Source organism: Uranotaenia lowii, chromosome 3, assembly GCF_029784155.1.
Source record: "Uranotaenia lowii strain MFRU-FL chromosome 3, ASM2978415v1, whole genome shotgun sequence".
NCBI classification, from domain to species: Eukaryota; Metazoa; Arthropoda; class Insecta; order Diptera; family Culicidae; genus Uranotaenia; species Uranotaenia lowii.
Window position 1 is genome coordinate 19,068,493 of NC_073693.1, and position 22,521 is coordinate 19,091,013.

A 22,521-nucleotide genomic window follows, 5' to 3' on the forward strand; every position below is an offset into this window, starting at 1 on the left:
TAAATAAAATAAAATAAATTAAATGAATACAAATTCGATTTCTGATTTCCACGATTTTTTTTTATGGGTAAGCTGAGCATCCTTAACATCAAGAAAAATTTGAATACTGAATTATGTTTTCTATTGAGCCAACGCGGAACAAAAAATTCAGCAAAGTTTCTAAAAATGTTGTGCAGCATAGATCAAATGATATCAAACACAACATGTAAAGCTCTAATATTCATTGGGTAGTATTTTAGATAATTATATTGAAAGTGTATGAGAAGCAAATGTTAAACCGATTGGCAGCCTCAAGCGATTGCCTAACGAAAGGCGCATTGATTTTCAAACATTGGACCGGTTCACTTGGATATGGGGTTTCGTTAAACATTTTGATGTACGGAAAACTAAGTTTAATCGATATCGATGAAGAATGCCAAGATTACACTGCCGGCCGTAAGGTTGAGATCAGCCCTAAAAAAATCATGAATTTTTTTTTATTGCCATATCTCAGCCATCTTATGACATGCTGCATTTCTTTCGATTTCATTCGAAAAAAGGTGATTAAAACATTTTTCGTCTGTTTTAGACAAAGTGTATATGTTAACTTTTTATGGCTTAAACTTAGCTTTTAGTTAATTTTCCAAAAACCTGCAATTAAAAATTCAAACCCCATTATCTAAAGATGTTGTGAATCAAATTTAAATATTTAAGTTGCATGCGAGTCATCATGCCATACTTATGCAAACCATTAGTTGAATTTTGTGCAACAATTTGCTATGTATTTAAAATAAATAAAATAGCTACTTTTAGGTTACTGTCCAAAAGTTTAAGGTCACTTTTCTAAAACATGCAATTTCATTTTACTCGTATCTCTGTTAACAAACAACGTATTGTTTAACAGGTAAGGTGATTTGGAAGCGTGTGAGTTGAACTTGCTTTGTGGATATTTAGTAAAAATATTTTTGAAGACTTCATTTAAAATAAATTAAATGGACTGAAACGAAGTATACTGTTCTAAACCTATTTAAAGATAAATTTCAATAATTTCAAACGTGGTTATCGGTAGATCGGTGATCTTTTTTTCAGTTCAATTGATTTGTTTCATTTCAAAACATTTAATTTCAAACTTTTGACTAACAGTTGAAATCTGGATTCTCAAATCATACTTTTATTTTGGTAAATTTCTCGTTCAATCCTAAAATTTCAAATGGGTAATATCAGAAATTTCCTTACTCTCAATTTCATTTTTATTTAAGTATTTAAAAATTGATTTGTGTTCAAGTACCTGTTTCGTATATTTTGCGGAGAAAAATTTCCGGTCACCCACAAGGAAAAATAAAATCTTAGTAAATTCGCTTTCTAATATCCTGGATATGAAGCAGTAAATACGAATCTTTAAGGTCCATAAAAAAATAAAACTGAACACTGTTCCCCATTTCCTTTCCATTTGATTCGCTCATCCTATTTCAAGTTTCAAAAGTAATATAAACCTTCAGTTGCTGGTCAAAAACTTGATAGTTTTAATTCTTTTGAACCTTTTTCATGACTCTTTTCTAAGGCTGAAAATTAATTTGTAATGGTTAAATAGCGTTTGACGTTTCCTATTAAATTTACAAAGAATAAATAATAGTCAGAAATTATCATCATTTATTAAACTCGAACGAAATAAAACAATTTTTTGAAGGAAAACTAAGAAAACTTGAAATCATATTTAATCATCATTCATAGTAATACGATATTGTTTTTTTTTTCAAGATTAGACTTAAATTAACTTTGATTATCTCACTTACATTAAACCTAATTATGTATATAATAATACCTTTAAATCTGATTCACAACACTAGGTAGATATTATGGAATTTTCAATTGACAGATCTTAAACCTCTTCATCATGAATGTTCTGGTCTGAAGACAAAATAAAAATGAGTTATAAAGTGATGAGTAATATTTATAAACATGATTTTCCTGTTTGGATTGCCTAATTTCTTCTAAACTAAACCACAAATAACCTGTTCGGAAGGAAGTTCAGACCAGTATTCTGATCATATGAATGTGCGAACGAGTTTGAATAAGCTAATGGTTTTTCTGAACTATTGAATAATCATGACCCTAAATATTTGCACCGTTAGGACCAGTTTCAAACCTATGTAAATGTTAATGCTATTTCGCAACCTAATCTGGCCGTGAACCTAAAAAAACACTAAGTGATGAAAATGTTTTATTTTACATATATAGCGAATGAAAACCGAACACAAACGAGTTTTTTGGCAAAATTATGCAGAATACCTAAGTAGACAAACGGATTCCTAACGCTAATTTTACAGCGAATCGGTAAAGATGCTACCCAAAATACGAATCAATGCTTTGCTACTAGCGAAGCTCAATCGATGTTCAACTTCCGGAAGCTGCCTACCATGCCGGACTCGATTTCGGTGGCCTTTCCGCAGCTGCCGTTGATGGCCGACGGGTGGTTTTGGTTCCAGAGAGCCGAATAGGCCGAAACGTCGATTTCCATCTGATCCAGCAGAATGAGCTCGTCCCGGGAGTCCTGAACCTGCTGGTGGAACTGCTTCGAGAGCTCCATCGAGTCGTTGGTCCCGTTGAATTCGGACGGCAGCAGGCTCTTGTCCAGGTACTTCTTGGCGTCGATCAACGTTTTGTGGAACTGTGGAGAGGGATGGAAAAAATAAGAAATGGGCATCGTCACAAATGTTGATTTCATGTTGAATAAGATATTTATATCGAATTGATCCGATAACATTTATTTTACAATTTTTTTCAACTCCATAACTTTTTAGGTTGTTTTTATGCCGGAAAAAGGATTAACAATTTTGGGAGCCATTCATTCAGTCCTGATTTAGTGCTACAAGTTTAATTTTTATTTGAAAGCTGTTTAAAAAATCGATACAAACTGCTGTTAATCAATTTATTGAATCATAAAGGATGATACGGTCAATATTTGGTCAATTGAAAACGCGTGTAATTCGGTGAAATCGTTATTTAAAAAAATCAAATTAAATTTCTTTTTCAAGTTTAATTAGTATAAAATTCAGGAAAAATATTCAGTTAGGCTTTCGCTTTTCCAAATCCGCATTTCCGGGCCTTACGCTTAACCCCTGCCATCAGATTTTGTACAGCCACCTTGTCCTTGTCCACCTTCTTCGCCGCAGAAAGCCAGTTTGCCTTGAACTGCTGCCCGTCCTTAGAAGTTTTTCTGGTCTTCTTTAGGTTCCGCTTGACAATAGCACGGTATTTCTCAATTTGGCGGAGCTCTGGCATGTTGGAAGGGTTCTTGTCCTTGGGAACCATCTGCACGTTGTTGGTGGCGTACCATTCCATGGCCTTTTTACCGTAATGGCAAGATGCCAAATCCGGTCAAAGCAGTCAAACTTTGTCAGCATCGTCGTGTACAGCCTCCGGGGTCGCGCTTTGGCCGCCGTATTTTGTTTATCATAGCGATTTGGAGTCACTACCTTCTTGTAAGTCGATAGTCCGGCTCGTTTTTTGGCTCGATGCACGGTTGTAGACGATACACCCAGCTTATTTGCGACATCTCGGAGAGAGAGGTTAGGGTTTCGCTTGAAACTACCGGTGACTCTCTTTGTCGTCTCAGTGGCTTCCAGTTTTCGATTTCCCCCCGATCCAGACTTCCTGGCTGTCTACAAACGTTCCCCAAATACTTTAATTACTTTTGTAACGATTGATTTGGCTACTTTTAGCAATTTTGCCAGCTTTGCGTGCGAGTAGCTCGGATTTTCGCGATGCGCGAGTAAAATTTTGATACGCTGCTCTTCTTCCTTGGACGGCATTTTGACAACTGAAGAGTGAATTTCAAAATCAAAATAGGAGCAACATTCTACACACACATACACACACCTTCATAATGAGGGGTGTTCAGGTTTTTTAAATGCAAAATGAAAGAAATACGTCAAGTTGATATTGACCAAATTTTGACCGTATCACCCTTTGGAACATGATGTTGAAGGAATTTAATCTCATTTTCACCATCTTTCATTTCTTCTAACGTTCTATCCATCTATAAAATTTCGTAATCTGGTGAATGTATGATGTCCGAGAAATTGGAGAACGGTTGCCATGGACCGAGTGAGTTTTAGGAATTATGTTCGTCAAGTTATGTCGTGAGATGGAATTCTACGAAAATACAAATAAAGTCCCTACTAAAAAGAACATCACTTTTCACCGATAAGGCCGATAAATTAATGTAGAGAATTAAGATCCAGAATTCGAATCTGGTGTTAGTTTTCATCCATGAGCTCTTGTGGTGTTAGGGCGGTTCAAAGACGGGAAATACGGTAATTTCAAGGAAAAATTCGACATTTATAATAAATGAACAAAAAAATAGCACCAAAACGAAAACTGTTATTGAGTTATGGAATTCATTACTTTTAATTTGAGTCGCATTTTAGATTTAGATTAGATTTTTTAGTCACAGAGATATATCGTTTTAAAAAATAACCATTAAAAAATTCAGTAGAACCCTCATAATTATTTCTGGCATCTCTGGTGACCGTTTCTGAGTTTTGAATATTCAAGGTCTTGTCTTACTCAGCAACTTTCTGCAAGATCGCAATACGTTTTGAGTTATAGTTCAAAAGATATTATTCAGTACTACAGTAATATTCAATAGTTAGGCTTTCTTCCACCCGTCAAATTGAAACGTTCCCGTGTTGATAGGTATAGCTTTGTGAACTTTGTGAAATCATATATCAACTCCTCTGAAGTATTGCATTTTAAAGCTTTGAAAACTATAATCAGGTCTAAATTTACGATTTTGGTAAACAAAAAAAATTCCAATGGCTCGAAGTAAAAATGATTTTTCTCGTTTTATATAAGAAAGCTTTTTTTCATGAGTTGAAATTCAGATTAATTTTCAAATTCAATCTTCAAATTTTGGAATAAGAATTCAAGTTCAAAACTAAAAACAAACACTTTCTAATTGATGCTTGAATAGTGTCGTGCACTTACGTTATGTGAAATATAGATACCTTGATTCAGATGTACAAGAACTGATGATTAAGAACCCTACAGCAATAACTTTTGAACTTAGAAATTGGAGTTTTATTCGTCAACCTATTGAATAAGTTATGACTGACTGATAAAAAATGTTCGAATCTATAATATGTTCTGAGCAATATCATAGCATAAATCATTTTATGAAAACAAATAAGTATCCAAGGTATTTGTGAGAAAATTTTTCGAGACCGCGTAGAAAACATTTGTGTGATAACAAATATATTTCAAATTTGTTTTAAAAATTTCAAAACTCAAGAAAATTTCGATCCTAGCATACTTTCGATAATTCAGTCAAAAGGTGGTGTATAATATGTAAAATAAGAAAAGCAATTTTATGAAGATTCCGGAAAAAAAACATCATGATTGAAGCAACTTAAACAATATTTCTAAATTCCAACGTTGCATTAGTTGAACGTTCTCCAAGGACGCTCAACTGAACGCTGAATCTTACTGTAAAGCTAAGAACTTTAGAGTTTTTTTGGTATTGTCTTGATTAACTTTGAAAAATGCTGCTTATTATTAGATAAAAGACGTTTTTAAAAGACTTTCAGTGTTAAACCAGTGAATCCAAATTTAGGCTAAAGTTTGATTTTTTAAGTGAAAACAGTAAACTTTCTAAAAGTTTTCAAAAAAAGGGGGACATTTTGAGGAAAAAGCGGATGGCGGAATATTCAACAAAAAATCGGGACATGTCCCACTTTTGCGGGACGGATGGTAACCTGAAATTTTACCATTTGATAGGTCTTTCAAAATTACACTTATTTTACAAACAGATGACTCAAATCTACTATCATTAGCTGAAAAAGAAACACATGTTTTGGGGTGGACGTTTCTATAAGCCCACTTCAAGTTTTTTTTTCATCAAAATTAATGATTAAAAAACGAAAAACTGTCAAATAATTCCAAGGTTCAGGTCGCAAAAAACTTGTGGAATGAGTTTCAAAGATTTCTTTTCTCAGAAAGTAACCGGATAGGTAAATCGGGAATATTTTATTTAAAAATCTGGCTAATTCAAGACATTTGATTTTAAAATTTTCATCTCAAAATCCGGCCAATACCCGTGCAAATTTTGTCAAACTCCAGGAATTATTCAACAAAAATCAAGAAGAAAAACACTTGAACCTTTTTTTTTCATCGCAACCCATCGGCATATTATAAATATGTAATAGGTACATATTTTTATCTTTTAAAAAACCTTTCATGATTGTTTTGATAAAATTAGCTGAAAAAAAAATTATGCATAAAAAAATTTACAAAAATCCAGTAAATCATTTTAAGACTTTTGATTTATTACGTAACTAAGGTGGATAAATCCGGGTAAAATCCAGGTTTTTGAAAGAAGTTCGAGAAACTAGGCCGGATTGGATTTCCTCCAAAATTTATTTAAAATATCCGAGCGAGTCCGGGCAAACCAGACAATCTGACAAGCTAATACATTTAGTTTGAAAACTTAATAAGTTGGATGGAAAAAACACGTTTAATACTTTGCATAATTGCCAATTGACTTTATGCCAGTATTTTTTCAGCACGTATTCGGGACACGTATTCGGGCAAATCCGTGCTATTTTATTTAAAAACCTGCAAAATCTGGGCATTTGATTACAAAATTGTCAACCAAAACTGGGTAAATTTATTATTACTAAAAAAAAAACAAGAAAAAGAATTGAATTTTAAATCGTATTTTAGGCTTCATATGTATAAACTGTTTATGATTGTTTAGAATAAACTTGCTCAAAAAATCGTTCTTGGACGCAAAACAATGATAACTATATTTAAAGTTTTTTTGTTCAGTTTAAGGAATAAAGTGAATAAACCTTTGCAAAATCTAGGCATTTTTCTACAAAGTTTGAGCAACCGAGCCGGACCGAATTTTTCAAAAATTTTGTGTTAAATATCCGGGCAAGTCCGGATGAAACCAGGCAATCTGGCATTACCATAACAATCTGGTTCAGTTAAGCAAGGTTCTTTGTGCACGTTCTAGCGATGTTAATATTTTTCGATTGAAAAAAAATGCTTTAAGTTCGAACGCATCAACCGCGCAGGACACCTGTAAACGTATTTATAAGATTTCAGTCGTAATAATATGGTCTTGACATTTATAGCCAGCCATGTATAGGAATGGTCATTAAAAAACAAGATTTTTAAGAGTTTCTAAAACGTCCCGCTTTTTTCGTCGATGTCCTGCTTTTTTTCGTGAAATGTCCCGCTTATTTCTGAAAGTATCTGGTAAGCCTACAATAGACTCGATTTTCGATCAATGCTCGAGAACTAACATATACGGTTGAAAATCTTAATTTTTTTAAAGTAAATTTATGTATATTTATTGATTTTCACATAATATCGATTTAAAATGTTGTTGGATTTCTGAATTATGTGCTGTAGTTCGATATCTGAGATCAGTTTTTTTTGTTCTGTTTGGTGGTACGTTTGGGTAAAAATCTCGCCAGAGCTGGAAGGCAACGATCAATTAAAGGGAATGAAAAGGAAGCAGTGTTTTTAGTCAAATATTTTAAACTTAGTGTTGGTGGAATGGAAAAAACGCGGGACAAGAAGTTAATCGCTAGTAATATTAATAGGAAACAGATTTCTAGTTGTGAAATAACGTGGTTAAAAATAATTAAACATTAAAAATGGAACTCGAAATAAAATATGAAACTAAGAATTTTTTTTGCTTAGAATAAATTGCTATATTGAGAAAAATGTGAGAATTCTAAAATCAGAAATTATTCAAGATATTTTCTTAATAAATAAAAACTTCGAACAAAAAGGGATCCAGAAAATTCAAAAAAAAGTAAGATGAGTAAAATTGTAAAGTTGATCAATTACAATCTCTTTTTACATAAATGTATAAGGAACGTCTAATAATTTAACTGCTGGGTAGTTATATACACTTGTTGATTTTCACATGATATTGTTTTTGTAAATTGTAAATATCACCAACATCGGATTAAATCTTTCATATACAAATATGGGCTGTAATTGGAGAAAATTCAGCATCATCATTCTGACACAATCTTCAATGAATAAAACTTTTCAATTAACGGAAAACTTGTTTTAAAGATATTTATTACTTACTTAGCTATTTTATAATTTTATATTTTGATGAGTCACAATGCAAACTCCATTAAAAATCTACTTCCATTTTCCCCAGTTTAACGAACTACACGCTCAATTTCCTCTGCCCACAATTGGTTCTCCGAAAAAATTTCAAGGTAGAGCCAACCGAGACACCAACTAAGGCATGCAATCAATTTGCTTGGTACCTTTCATCGGATTCTGTTTAAATAGGTATAACGCTATTTTGGCTGAAGAACCACGACGAATGCGTGTGAATCAACTGCCACCACCCTTCTCTACTCTACCCGGCGCAGCTTAGAGTCTGCAATGGCGGCAGCTGCGGCTCAAATTCGGGTCATTGTCAAGTGCAGCTTTTGGCAACGCACGCAGCAGCTCTTCAACGTCCTCAGCTCTTCACTAAGGCTGGACGTTTTTCTGCTGTTGTTATTTAAATCATCCATTCCATTGACGAAGATGCTGATGGCAAGTCATGAGATGTCTTACGGCTTATACAGCTTAATGGGGGTGAATGGATTGATTGTGAAGAATTGTTTATGGTCATGGTGCTGGCGCGGTCTGTTAATAGTTCTATGGCCGAACAATTGAAAATATTCTTGAAAGGCCTCCCCTGAAAAGGTAGCGGTCCTTGAAATCGGAAAAAGGTTTTGACAGTGGATTTTTTGTGCTGAAGCAAGCTTCTACGGAGAATGGCTCTTAAAATATCATACATTGAACTGAATTAACCTTTTGATCAAGATAGATTAGATATTGCTGGCTGTTTGAAAAAAAGTTGTAGACAAATTGAAAGTATTATCTTTTGTAATGTTTGATAACTTACTAGGAAGGTTCGTCACTTAAAATGTTGAAGTCTTTCGTTTATTCAATGAAAGCTCATTAAAAATACTATATCTAACTTTTTTACGAGTGCTCCACATGTTACTAAACCAATTTCGTTGCAACACTTTCCTAACTTCAAAAATCAGCTGACACTTTCATTGAAATTCAATTCAATTCAATCGTCGCGATGATGAATTGAAACCATAAACTTGCCAAAAACGCAATCAAAAGCATTCATTTCGGTTTTCCAGTCGAAATGTTCCTTCAGTTTTCCTGTCACCGGAGACAAAAATCTATGATGCTGAACATTTCGAACAGCAGCCACTATCTTGAGCAATCGCTCGGTGCTTTGCTGTGTTCAACCAATTTGATCGAGAAAACACACGAGACGAGATCAAACCACCTCAAGAAGACTAATGACACCTCATCAAATTTCAGCGCCCCAATCAAAGCTGCTGCATATTTACAATACGAACGAGATGTTAGAGATCTTGCGTTTGTGCGTTTGTTTGCTTGCTTACCTCAGCTTAATTGTCGTGTCAACATCCAGCAAAATTATGACTATTTGTTTGTATGATTTCTGTGAATTGTAAGTACCATTTGATTGCTCTACCTGATGATAGACCTATGGGTGGAGTTTGTCTTTGTTTGAACAGAACACAAATCTAGACTGATTTTATTTTTTATTTTGAAAACACTTGTGCAATTGATTGTGCTGCCTTTTAGAAGATTCAAGTAGGTATATTAAGTCTAATGTAAATTAAGTGGTTTTCGAATATCGTAATATTCGTAATATTCGTGGAATTGTGAAGCTAAAAGGTGTCCCACATCAAATTGCATCAGTGTGCACAAAGAAATCTGAAACTGTGTAGTTTTCAAGGTATTTTTTCTGTATTTTGACAAATGAAAAATATAGAGCCAATCAAAGAGTAATGAGGCAAATTTATTTTGTACAAATCTACAGAAAAATACTCAATTCTTCAAACGTGACGTGCAAAATCAACTTGTAGTCGCGCTGCAACTGTCAGTTTTGTGTTTAAACGTTACTACACAGTTCTGAGACAGAAGAAGATAAGGGGTCCGAATGATTTTTTTTATCAGTTGTTGTATACAGTTTCAGGCAGAATCTCTTTACTTCGCTCTAGAAATTACAGAGTGGCTCCTTACAAAATTTTGATCCAAAGTGTTTTCCAAATTTTTTGTGCATTTAAGATGATATTTCATCAAATTAATGATAAAAATTTGACATAAATATAATTTTTACAGCATTCAATACGTATAACTAGCATTTGAAAGTGATTTTTGCAAACTTTTGGATAAAAAACACAATTCGCAAAAAAGGTTTACAGTTTTGGTTGCATCTGCAAAACTACTAGACCGATTTTCATCCAAAATGCCATTTTGCAATCGTCTTAATAGCTACTTTGTTGTTTTTATGTTTGGACGCATCGAAAAATTTCAGTTAATTTCAAAATGGTCCGGTAATGATGTTTGTTTTTAACAAAAAAAACTCGCTTTACTGTAAAAAAAAAACTTCCAGAGCTCTCTTGAGTTGAATGTTCAAAATAAGCTCTAAGGTGGTTAACTGCACTATTTCGACTTGTTTTTATTCGTTCCACTATTCAAAGGATGCCCTGAAGTGATATGAAGCCAAAAAAGTTACTTTTGTATTCAAGAACATAAGTTCTTCCAAAGCGCCGGAACTAAGACCCATTGAAAAATACTGTGCTATTTTGAAGTGGGCACTCTGTGAGCGGCTCAAAGAGGTTAATTTTCAGGAAGAAATGACGAAAAAGTAGGTTTCTGTACAAAAAAAAAAGCTGCTTTCAAATGTTGCGCTAATTTTTTTGGGTATAATTGGGCCTAATGTACGATTGTACGAATATGGTATTGAACTTAAATCAAGTAAAAATATCAAAAGATCACAAATGGTTAAAAGTTCATCGTCTGAAAGTTTAGAAAGAATCGGTCAACTAGGCAATTTTGAAAGCATTTATACTGTGATGCAATTTGATGTGGGACACATGATTGCCAAAATCACAGAAAAATCTTTAATTTAGCAGAATTTTGTGCAAATTTTCATCACATAATCTGTGTCATAGAACACAGAATTTTGAAAATATGCAAAGATTTCACAGATTTTTCGATTTTTGTACGTGTTTCTAAAATTTTAATATTTAATGTCAACTTTCATTTTGGATTTCTAACTTTGAACTTTTTGGATAGTCAAGATAAGATTGTTAGTGTTTATTAATTTTTCTCTGTGTAAAAGAGACACAATTCCTCAAGACTATTTAATGAAATCAATGCTATTTTTCATCACAGAAAACTGTCTTAGATTTTCTGGGTAAAACCGCAGAAAGTCAGAATACTTTTTCAAAAAAAAAACAGTTTTTTCCGCAACCTTGGTGGGACACCCTTTATATTACAATATCAAATCAAGCATGCGAAACAAAGACAAATAAGTACAAAATATAATTCAGATATTAATTCAAAATGGATTTTTAGCATATTAAAGCGAAACAAAAAGAGTAAGAGGCTTTTAAGAGTATGCAAGCCTCAGATATATGTACAAATTCTTTGGAAAGCCCTCTTGGTCGTGGTTTCAGATTTTCCCCAACATCAATAGATATAACATAACATTGACCCTCTAGTGCCCAAACCCGCCTTTAGACGGGGTCCACAAGAATCGGCATAAAACCTATGCCAATCATATTTTGTACTTTTATTTTGCGCAGAATGTTTTATAATAATAAAAGAATTTTCGATCTCTGGGGGGGGGGAGGGGGGTGTTATCGGGGTGATTACTCCCTCCTCCCCTCCCCTCAAGCGTCAAAAAATCATTACGATTGAAAAATAGTTGATGTATCTTCTTTTCAACTTTAGAAATTTTCCACTCCGTGGGAGTGTTTGTTAAATATAAGAGTTTATCAATCACTTAAAAGTTTAAAGTCACTGAAGGTTTAAAAAAGTCGATCCACTAAACTCATTCAGCTGTAACATGCAATTTCCTGGACCGAATTTCCCCAAATAACTTTTGTAGAGAGAGTGTTAAATTCGAATTCGAATCTGTTAATGAATCTGTTAATGAAATTTGAGGCCGCTTAAAAAATGATACTATTTTGCCGTCATATGCCTAAGTTTACACGAGCAAATAGTTATGAATTTTTTATTTGCGCAAACTTCTGGGCTTCAAAATTCTTCGTATTCTTTTAAATTTAAATATAAAATTTTCAAATGTCAAATATGGAGGTTGCTATGATTATTATTAGACTGAAATACTTGAAACATTTTTTTTCTGTCGACGGCATACATTTATTGCCTTAATGCAGTAGGTATATTTTATATTCGCTTCTACATGGAAGCAAACGATAAGATTCCCGTAAACTATAAATGTACTGTACATATATTAGTCTATCATTTGATTTGCAATTTTCTTCAATTTAAAAAAAAATCTACAATCTTTATGAAACTTTATATTTTTTTCCTTCTTAGAAGTAAAAAAACGATAGGTCTTTATGTGTTGAATTTCTTTTATAGTACTTTTTTACTTTTTCTACAAAAGTATGCATTTTGTTGAATAAATTTTCACGAGGAATAGTTTCGTACTTCCTACAGTATTAATTTTTCACCAAAAAAGAAATCTCCTTATCGTATTTACAGAAATATTTAAACAAAAACATCTAGGTTCTCAAGTGACGAAAATATTATTATTTTCAAGCACCAGGAAATAAGCTTTTATGATCTTTGAATCATCTCGATCTTTAATGTACGCACTGCAACATGATATAGGACACATTGTTCCTCAATTTTCACCATCATTAATTTTTTGATTTCTCTCTTCAATTTTAAAACGCGTTTTTACTTTAATTTGTTGACTCGATGCGAACAGAGCACAATTAATCGGGACACGATGAGCGTTTTCTGTCGCATAGGTAAGGCGTCGTACACAAATTACGTAACGCAAAAAATCTAGAATTTGGACTCCCCCCCCCCTATGTAACAATAAGTAACGTTTGATAGGACCCCCCTCTATAGTTACGTAACGCTAAACACCACCCCCCCCCCCCCCCCCTATATTCAATTTTGAAATTAAAAGTAAAAGTACAAAAAGTAACGGGGTTTCTCATCTGGGCCCCCGTCAGCGGTAATAATAACAAAGGGCTTGATCTCTCCTTGATAACGCATGATCTTATTGAACTCTAGTAGTTCACACACCCTGTTGAAATCCAGTCCATTAGAAAAAGCTGTTGATGAACAGTGTTTCCCTGAACGCACCTACTTAACCACCATTGATGCTCTCGAACAAGGGGTGCGTAGATTTGCTCGCCAAAAATAGAAAATTACAATTCTTGTCGTTATGTTTTTTTTTCATTAATTTGTTACGTAACTGAACCAAGCACCCCCCTCCCCCTATGAAACAGCAAGTAACGCAGACTCAACTCCACTCCCCCCCCCCCCCCCTACATGCGTTACGTAAATTGTGTACGATGCCTAATCTAAAGCAAATTCAACTCAATGTAGTCAATTGAATTAAAGAGCTACAGCTTGACTAGTTTATATCTGACGATGTGGCCTATTGGTAAGGTGTCGGGGAGGCAATAAGTAGGCTGGAGTTCGATTCCTGTTTGAGGAGATTTTTTTTTTCATTTACCATTCATTATCGATTATTTGGATTGTTGCATTATATGACTAATACAATCTTGGCGAGTGATGCAAAGCACCAAAAACATAATGTATGAGTGTTTGTGAATTGTTTGAATTCTACAAACAGTCACACATTATTTATGTATTCCTTTGTCTGATGGATCTACTCCTAAAAAAATGCAAAATGCATCGACCATGAATGGTAAATAAAAAAAAATCACCTTGAACAGAAATCGAACTCAAGCCTACTGATTACATCTCCAACATCTAACCAATACGCCAAATCTTCAGATGAAACAAGTCAAGTCGTAGCTCTATTGTTCAGTTGACTTCATCGAGTGAAATTCGCTGCTAGATTCCACGACAGAAAACGCTCATCGTGCCCCGATTAATGTTGCTTATACTGCCCCAATGGGGGTTCTCATTATGCCCGTATAGTGACTGATTTTCAGCTTTCGGCAAATTTTTTTAAAATGCATTTTTAAACGTTTTTATCTACTTTTTCAAGTATCAGCCAGTTAGGAAATAGGCTTTTTTAGTGTCTGATCACAAAACAATGATGTAAGTCACATATCATAGCTGTTTTCTATGGTTAAATAAGCGTCTTCCTTAAGGTGGCCATTAGGCGCTTATCTCCCCTATTATTTCCCGTTGAATTATTCAAATAGAAAAACTAAAAACTTTAAATTGAAGGGTTGAAAATTGTTTATTCCTTATGGTAATATTTAAATAATCTTCAATTCAAATTTTTTGGATTATTTTCTAATGCATGTTTCAATTGTTAAAGAAAGTCTATTCTTTTTGTTAATTAAAGATATCGAAACTGAAATTATAAAGAAACGTTTAAATTTCAGAACATCAGGAAAATTAAAAAAATATACGGAAAAACGATCTAAAAAATTCTAAAATACGCTCAGATCGAACGAGTACTGTTCTGAAACACTAATAAAAAATACCATTTCCCTCACACACATATAATAAAAACAAATTTCCTTGTAAGGATGTTTATTTTGAAAGTTTTTTAAAAGAAAATTAACTTTGTTTGTATTTGCCTTGGTAAAGGGGTAAAGGTACTTATATTTGAAGCCGTTATCGCATTCAAACAATTTTAATATTTATTTTTGATTTTTAAGTTGTCTGTGATTCCTTTGAATTCACCCACAGTATTTATTTATAGTTTTCATCAAGATTTTTTACCTTCAAATAGAAAAATAAAAACAAAAGATATAGTAAATAAGAAATAAACAATAATGCATAATTTGTTCTGAGACCAAATAACGATTAATTTTGAAAATAAATTTCTATTATCGGTTATTCACCATACAGTTTCAATCGTTGTGTGCAACAAATGTTGATGTCGCATTTAAGTTTCGGGAAACGGAAGGTTCCTTATTAGTATTTTTTTTTTTGTTTTTAAAGTTCAAAATGGAGGAATATCATGAGTTTAGAATCAAAATGAAAATATTATTACTAGGTTGCATGGTTTTACCCGGACTTGCGCGGATATTTCACACAAATTTAGAAAAAGTTCGGTACATTCTGGTTGCCCAGACTTCGTTGAAAAATGCCCCTTAATATGCTAAATCAGACAAAAAAAAACTCTAATTGAGTTCTAAAGATTTGTATTTTTACGTCCAAAACATAAATGTATCAAGTGTTTTTTTTTCTTGATTTTTGTTGAGTTATTCCAGGGTTTGGACCAAATTTGCCGGATACTGTCCTTATTTTGGATTGAAAATTTTGAAATCTATTGCCCGGATTTTCCTAGGTTTTAAAAATTTTCTGCCGATTTCAGTAATAATAAATCAAAAGAAGGGATTGTGAGTTAAGAATTTTTAGGAAAAAATATGGGCTTATGTTTCAATTTTCCATCCACAAAAAAAAAATTAAAATTTTAAGTAGAACTCCATCTTCAGTTTTTAAGTAGAAAATCTACTGTGGCTCTGAAAAATTTGTTATTTCTATAGCGAATGTTTCAGACTCCTCCTCCTCCTTAATACTAATTAACTATCGAAAATGAACCTTTCTTCTTTTTTTTTCAAAATCATGCAAAAAAAGTGAGAAAAGACGTGTTTATAAAGATAAAAATGGTGTTTAACTTTTTTAATAGTTCATTTGTTGCAAATTTGATCCTATTCCGCTTCAGTTCAAATGAAATTTCAAAATCTGGTATGGGAGCTTGAAATTAAAGCAAAAAATAATGAAAATAAAGTTTCAATAGCTTCATGCTTCAGAATCAGCCTATGAGCCTAGTGCTTATTCGCTCAGGACATATATTGAAGATAACTTGAAGTTTTTTGTTTTTGATTTAAATGTTTTCGGCGTTTTCAGTCTCTAGAAGATGTCAAAATCGAGGTTTTTTACTACATCCGACGTTTCGGCATAATTTATTTAGTCTTTTTCAAGGAATCTAGGAACCAAAGTGTACATAAAATGGCATTAGAATTTTTGTTTTGATTTTTAGTTAAACATTAAAAACTTATGTAATCTAATTAACTTGTGTCGGAATGTTAAATTTTGTTTTTAAATTTTTGAAAAAAGGGGGTGAATGATATTGTGATTGGGTGTACTTACAGTAATTTGTCGTTTTAACTGTCCAGTATGTTTCTTGAATCTACTAAACTGTCCGATATTAAAAATTGTTCTCGTCCAGTTGTCTGTGAATGTTTGGAAAAACTTAGCATTCAAACTTGTATACAATATTATATGCTCCATGTTCTACTTACTGCCGGGGGGCTTACAATATATTGTGTGTTGATGTTTACGAATGATACAAAAGTAGGATGAAATGAAATTTGATGAAGAACAGTATAAAAATTTTTGGTGTTTCTTGTTGTTTGTTTTGGTTAACCACTATCACTGACTGTTGAAAGTTGCGTGTTATGATTGTCTATCTGTGTATTGGTGTGTTGGTGTATATTTTTCATGGAGTTGAAGATGTCAGCGTAGATGATACTTAGCCCTTCAGTATCAGTCTTCTTATTGACCGTGTTGCCATTTCTCGCGATGTGACACATTTCGAGAGTTTGAAGACCAGAGACGTACCTGTGGCGATCTATTATTTTTGTCCGTTCTAAGTTGAAGGTGTGATCTTTTTTAATACTGTGATGAAGAAGTGCAGTTTGTCCTTTCAGTTGTGTCATCCTTGTGTCGTGTTTATCTGCTCCTTCATTCCGTAGCTTTTCTAATGCTTTCTTGTTTGATTTATGACCTCCAATCCTTTCTTTTAACGTGTTTGTCGTCATTCCGATGTATTGTGAATCACAATCGTTGCAGGGAATACTGTAAACGATATTTGAGTAATCGTCTTTTGGTACCGGGTCTTTCACTTTGGTGAATATCTGTTTGATTTTTGCGATTGATTTCGTTGCTAGTTTGACATCTGGGTAATCCGTTTTCAGAAATTTTCCAATTTTTTCCGTTAATCCCGGAACATATGCGATAGATTTATATTTCCATTGTTCTTTATCAGTTGTTATAGATTTGGATGGATATTTTCTGCTGTTGATTAACCTATGTCGTAGTGTTGGTGGGTAGTTATTCATTTTCAGATGAGAATCCATGATGGCAATTTTTGATTTATCATCTAGTTTCGGGGAAAGTCGTTCCACTCGACTGATGAAGTTTTTTGCCACATTGATTTTTTGATGCAGCGGATGGACTGATAAGAAATCCAAAAATTTTCCACTGGCAATGGGCTTTTGATACCAACTTGTTGTGATCGTTAGATCATTTTCTCTTGTTAGGGTCATATCGAGAAAAGGTATTTTGTTGTTTTCTTCGACTTCGCTGGTGAATTGGATATTTTCATTATAACCGTTAAACTTATCAATGACATATTGTAACTTGGACAGCAGGATTGCAGTGATAAGATCGTCAACATATTTTTTTTATGAAAGGGAGTTCAAAATCCAGACTAGGTACGACGGTTTTAAGTAATCCTTCCATGACAAGATCCGCAAGGGTTGGGGATAATGGATTTCCCATAGCAGTTCCGAATGTTTGTTTGTAAAATTTGTAGTTAAACCTGAAGAAACTCGAATCAATGCAGAACTCAACTATTTCTAAGAACAAATCCAAGTTTATGTTGTGTGCATTCTCGCGAATATCATCCCAATTGTTGATGATGTCGTGTAACACTAAATCTTTAGGTATACACGTAAAAAGTGACACTACATCTAACGAAATGAGACTATAGTCTACAGGTAGAGTCACGGAGCTGATGAAATCGCAAAAATCAAAAGAGTTTACGATGTTGTAAGAGCTCTTGATCGAATTCTGTATTATTTTGCCTATGAACTTCGACAGATTGTAGGACGGGGCAGTCATGTTTGGAACGACTGGTCGTAGTGGTAGTCCTAATTTGTGGGCCTTGGGGAGTCCATAAATTCTGGGACAGATCGAATTATTGGCCGTTAACTTTCGTTTTGTTAATTTATCAATTAGTCCCAAATCTGAAAGCCTTTGAACTATTTTGTTATTCGATTTTTCATATCCTGTTGTTGGATCTCTATTCAGGAGGCTATACGTTTTTGAATCAGAGATAAGGTTTGTCATTTTATTTTTATAATCATCTAGTAACATAATAACAGTTTTGTTCCCCTTATCTGATTGTATAACTATGACGTTGGGGTTTGATTTCAAAAATTGTTGTGTTATTTTCAGTGCTTTTTCACAAAAAACGGTTGTAGCATTTCGGTATGAGCACTGATTTTTTGATCGATATATGTAGTTCTGAATTATATTTGAAACTCCACATCTGTTACTATTTCGAATTCCTATGTTGTTGCTCGATTCCAAAATCAGTTCCATATCCGCAATTAAATGAAAAATTTGGGTGTCGTGTAAGTTTTTCATTGGAAGAGCGAATTTTGGGCCTAAACTCAGGAGGGCCAAAGTCTCAGGAGGCGGTTCTGTTGTAGTGGCATTATGGATTGCTTTACTATTCTCATAGGGAACAGATATCTCAGGTTCTAAAATTTGGGAAAATTTCCTTTTTGTATTGGTAGCTTGGCGACATAAATTTTTCTCATAGAAAGACTGTTGACTGGAGAAGAAAGGAAGGTAAACTTCCGGTGGAATGGCATCTGTTATTTTGTTAGCGATAGTGGTTTTTTGCTGTTGTAGAGTACCAATTTTGAAGTATGTATGTCTTATTTCAATGTTCAATATAGTTTTCTTGAATCTCGTTATGCATCTTTCCAATTTTGGTAGAAAAGGGCTGTTTTCATCCATTTGAATGCTAAGTTTTTCCAAACATTCACAGACAACTGGACGAGAACAATTTTTAATATCGGACAGTTTAGTAGATTCAAGAAACATACTGGACAGTTAAAACGACAAATTACTGTAAGTACACCCAATCACAATATCATTCACCCCCTTTTTTCAAAAATTTAAAAACAAAATTTAACATTCCGACACAAGTTAATTAGATTACATAAGTTTTTAATGTTTAACTAAAAATCTAAACAAAAATTCTAATGCCATTTTATGTACACTTTGGTTCCTAGATTCCTTGAAAAAGGCTAAATAAATTATGCCGAAACGTCGGATGTAGTAAAAAACCTCGATTTTGACATCTTCTAGAGACTGAAAACGCCGAAAACATTTAAATCATCACCTTACCAGTCGATAGGAAAATTTAACGTTTTTTGTTTTTTTTTTTCATTTTCTGCTCTCAAAATGTGAGTATTATTATTTATAATTGTAAAATAAGATACTCCTAAATGTTATATTTTTAAGTGTTCGATCAAAAAGTATGGTAAGAAAAGTGGACTACGTTATCGTTGATATATTTTAAACTCTATTCATTGTTCTATCCTACTTCACTTTAAGTTTTCCGGAAAAATCGTGTCAACTATCAGCGATTTTGAATAAGTCTCCAGCTCCTATTTCCAGTGCATGCTTTCGGAGTCGGACAGTTCGGACAGACTTCTTAGAAATATCAAGCTCTCGTAAAATGATTCAATAATTCAACAATAACAAGTTTCATTAACTTATTTTTGAAACATTTCTAGATACGCTTCGAGTTCTGAAGAAATATTTCAAGACAAAAAACGTCAAAACAACAATCATTCAGACTGTAAGTGCTGGAGAGAGTTGCTTGAGTGAAGGAAAGCGTTTCCACAAAACTAAATGGCAATTAGCGAAATGAAGAAAGTGTTCACCAAAATCGCTCTCTATCGGAACAGCTTCTTTATGGATGGAATCTAAAAAATTCCAAAATGTTTTTTTTTACAAACCTATGAAAACTTTTTTTGCGTGTACAAAAAGCATTTAACTAAATCAATTACAGATTTTCTTACCAGATTCAGTCAACTTGTCTGAAATTCGACACCTTTCTCAGAAATCTCAATTTCATAAACAAAAACCGACATCATCACCCTTTTCTAAGTTTCGAATGTGAAAATCTGACCAAAATAGTGTCGTGACTTTGGATTGGCCTTTCCAGTCACCTGATACCAATCCAATTGAAAACGTTCGGGCTCAAATAAAGATGAAACTTGAGAAGAATCGACCCTACAATTTTAAACAGCTTGTCTGCCGGATTCACAAAATTTGGAGGTCGTTTTCAGAGGAATATGCGCAAAATCATGTCAAAAGTTTGACGCGAAGATGTCAAGTTATTATTTACGGTAAAGGTGATTGGACCTGCTATTGATTGCATTGATGATTTTGAAAACATAAGTCAATAGTTTAAACATTCCCATAACAGTGACTGACTAAACAGTAAATTTTTGCCTCGGTTTCCAGCGAAAACAATTGGCTGGAACTTCTAGCAATCCAAAATTTAGCTGGAAACCAGTCTCCGTCTTGCTGATTTTTCCAGCACTTGATTTGCATTGCTAAAACTAATAATTTCATTTTTATTTCAGATGGAGCATTATGTCCTAGACTTGACGAAAAGCTACCAACCAACTAGTAGACATTATTTTACATAGTTTAAAAAATCTATATTAATGTAGCTCAAGCTAAATGAACAAACCAATTTCTAATTATAAATACGACTACCATGAGGGTTTAATGTTGATATTTCATTTCAAATCTTATTTAGAATCCAAAAACTTTGGGTTGTTTTTTGATAAAAAAAAAAGTTGATTTCCAGTAATTGAGATAGCAAGCAAATGAGATTGATGGATTTCCAGTAATTGATTTTGCTGAACGTTTTCAGTAATTCAAATTTCTGGAAATTTTGCTGGATAATCAATGGAACAAAAACCAGCAAAATTTAGCCGGTTTCCAGAAAAAAAATGGCTGTGCATGTTTTATGAATAGACTGTACCTAGCTGAATTCAAAACTATATTAATTGCCGTTTCAAAAGTTCAGTAGGGTAGGAACTCTACAGAGATAAGAAAATATACCCTAGAGCACTAAATTAACAATCAATTTAATCTAAAAATTTCACAATTTTCTTTTAATATAAAAAAAAACCGTCAATCTCTAAATTAATGTCAATTTTTCCTGTCACAAAAAAAAATCTCAAAATGAAACATAATTAACACCCTTGAAATCCCCGTTCCCTGGGGTCATAAACCAAAACACTAAAAAACGATCGTTGAAATCGGTAGCACCATTGTTTGATTCATAACAAAACACACAACACTTTTGATCGGCCCAAAGTCCCAAACATAGTACCACGATCTGCACAACGAAAGGCAAAAGAACGACGAAGTTGATGCGAAATATTTCGCAAAGATCACTTCTGCTGTAACAATCTTGTCATCCTGGCATGGCGGGCGCTATGTGACCTTTTGCGGTTCGACCCAGATTATTTGTCGGAGCGACACAACACCCAAACAGCCAAACCGAAAACTCTACTAAATAAAAGACTTACGAAGAATCGCTGCTTCAGCTTGGGACTGACGAAGGTGAACAGGATATCGACCAGGGTGACGCTCATCTTGGGCAGCCGCAGCACGTGGATCTCCTTGCAGCGCACCGGCAGCAGATGATTGATGTACGGCATCATGTTCTTCATGTCGCTCAGATTGAACAGGGTAAAGTGCATCATCGTTGTCTGGAAGCAGTCCACTATGAGGACGATTCCGGCGATTTGGATGCGTTCGTCACTCGAAAGGATTTCCATGTACATGTGCAGGTACCGCACCAAGTGGACTAGGGTGAACTTTTCCACATTGAAGTTTCGGGATTTAATCAGGATCAGAATACGTCCGTGCTCATCGAATCCGAGTGCTTGGAAAACGTCGTTGAAGCTCATTTCCTGCATGTCTGCATCCTGTGGGTCCAGGTTCTGATACCAGTGCGGGAAAGTTTGCCGCATAGCCAGGTATCGTTCCAGTGTTTCACAGGCCAGAGGGATTGAAAACTTCCTCTGTCTCAGGAATCGCAACAAGAACAGGGAATCCGTTCGGCAACGTCTGATATAAGGATGTTTAGCAATCCAGGCCCTCATCCCTTCCAAAGCCTGTTCCCTCAGAGTGTCATCCTCCCTAAGCTGTTCCTTAGCAACGGCCCGGTATTTCTCCGTCACCGTACAGCGGTATTCATCGAACTTTTTCGGGCACTTGTCCACTCCGTAGGTAACCGTCATTTTTGCCAACCCGATTGATGATGAATCCGATCCGATCTGAATCCAACCGACGAACGAGACGCGCAAAACTAGACTGACTAGCTTGGGGGATTGCGCTCCGTCGGGTTGACACGGTTTCCAAAAAATTTTGCGCCCGCTCTTAGCCATTCGTTTCGTTTTGGCATCCCACGATTTTTGTTCGATTTTGTTTTGTCTTGCATCGATTGCAATCGACCAAAAGTCTGTTGTTGGTGCTGATGTCGATCTGCCGATGCTATTTTCGGAACCCTACTTACATACCTTCTTGGAGTGAAAACTGGGTGCCGTTCGGGGTGGTCAAGAACTTGTGTTTCAAGTTAAGTTACTGGTAATAACGATATCCCCACGGACTACCCAATGATGGGTGGAGCAACACGTGGTCTGAACTTGA

At 34.3% G+C, this 22,521-nt stretch overlaps 1 protein-coding gene across 1 annotated transcript; it reads right to left on the bottom strand.

The window, feature by feature from the left end:
- Positions 1 to 1,900: 1,900 nt before the first annotated feature.
- On the bottom strand, positions 1,901 to 22,169 carry LOC129757736 (retinaldehyde-binding protein 1-like). The gene is made up of 2 exons (XM_055755022.1): positions 21,396 to 22,169; positions 1,901 to 2,647 (listed from the first exon to the last, which is right to left on the bottom strand). The coding sequence occupies exons 1-2, from the start codon at positions 22,110 to 22,112 to the stop codon at positions 2,363 to 2,365; spliced, it is 1,002 nt and encodes a 333-aa protein (XP_055610997.1). The 5' UTR covers positions 22,113 to 22,169; the 3' UTR covers positions 1,901 to 2,362.
- Positions 22,170 to 22,521: the final 352 nt, after the last annotated feature.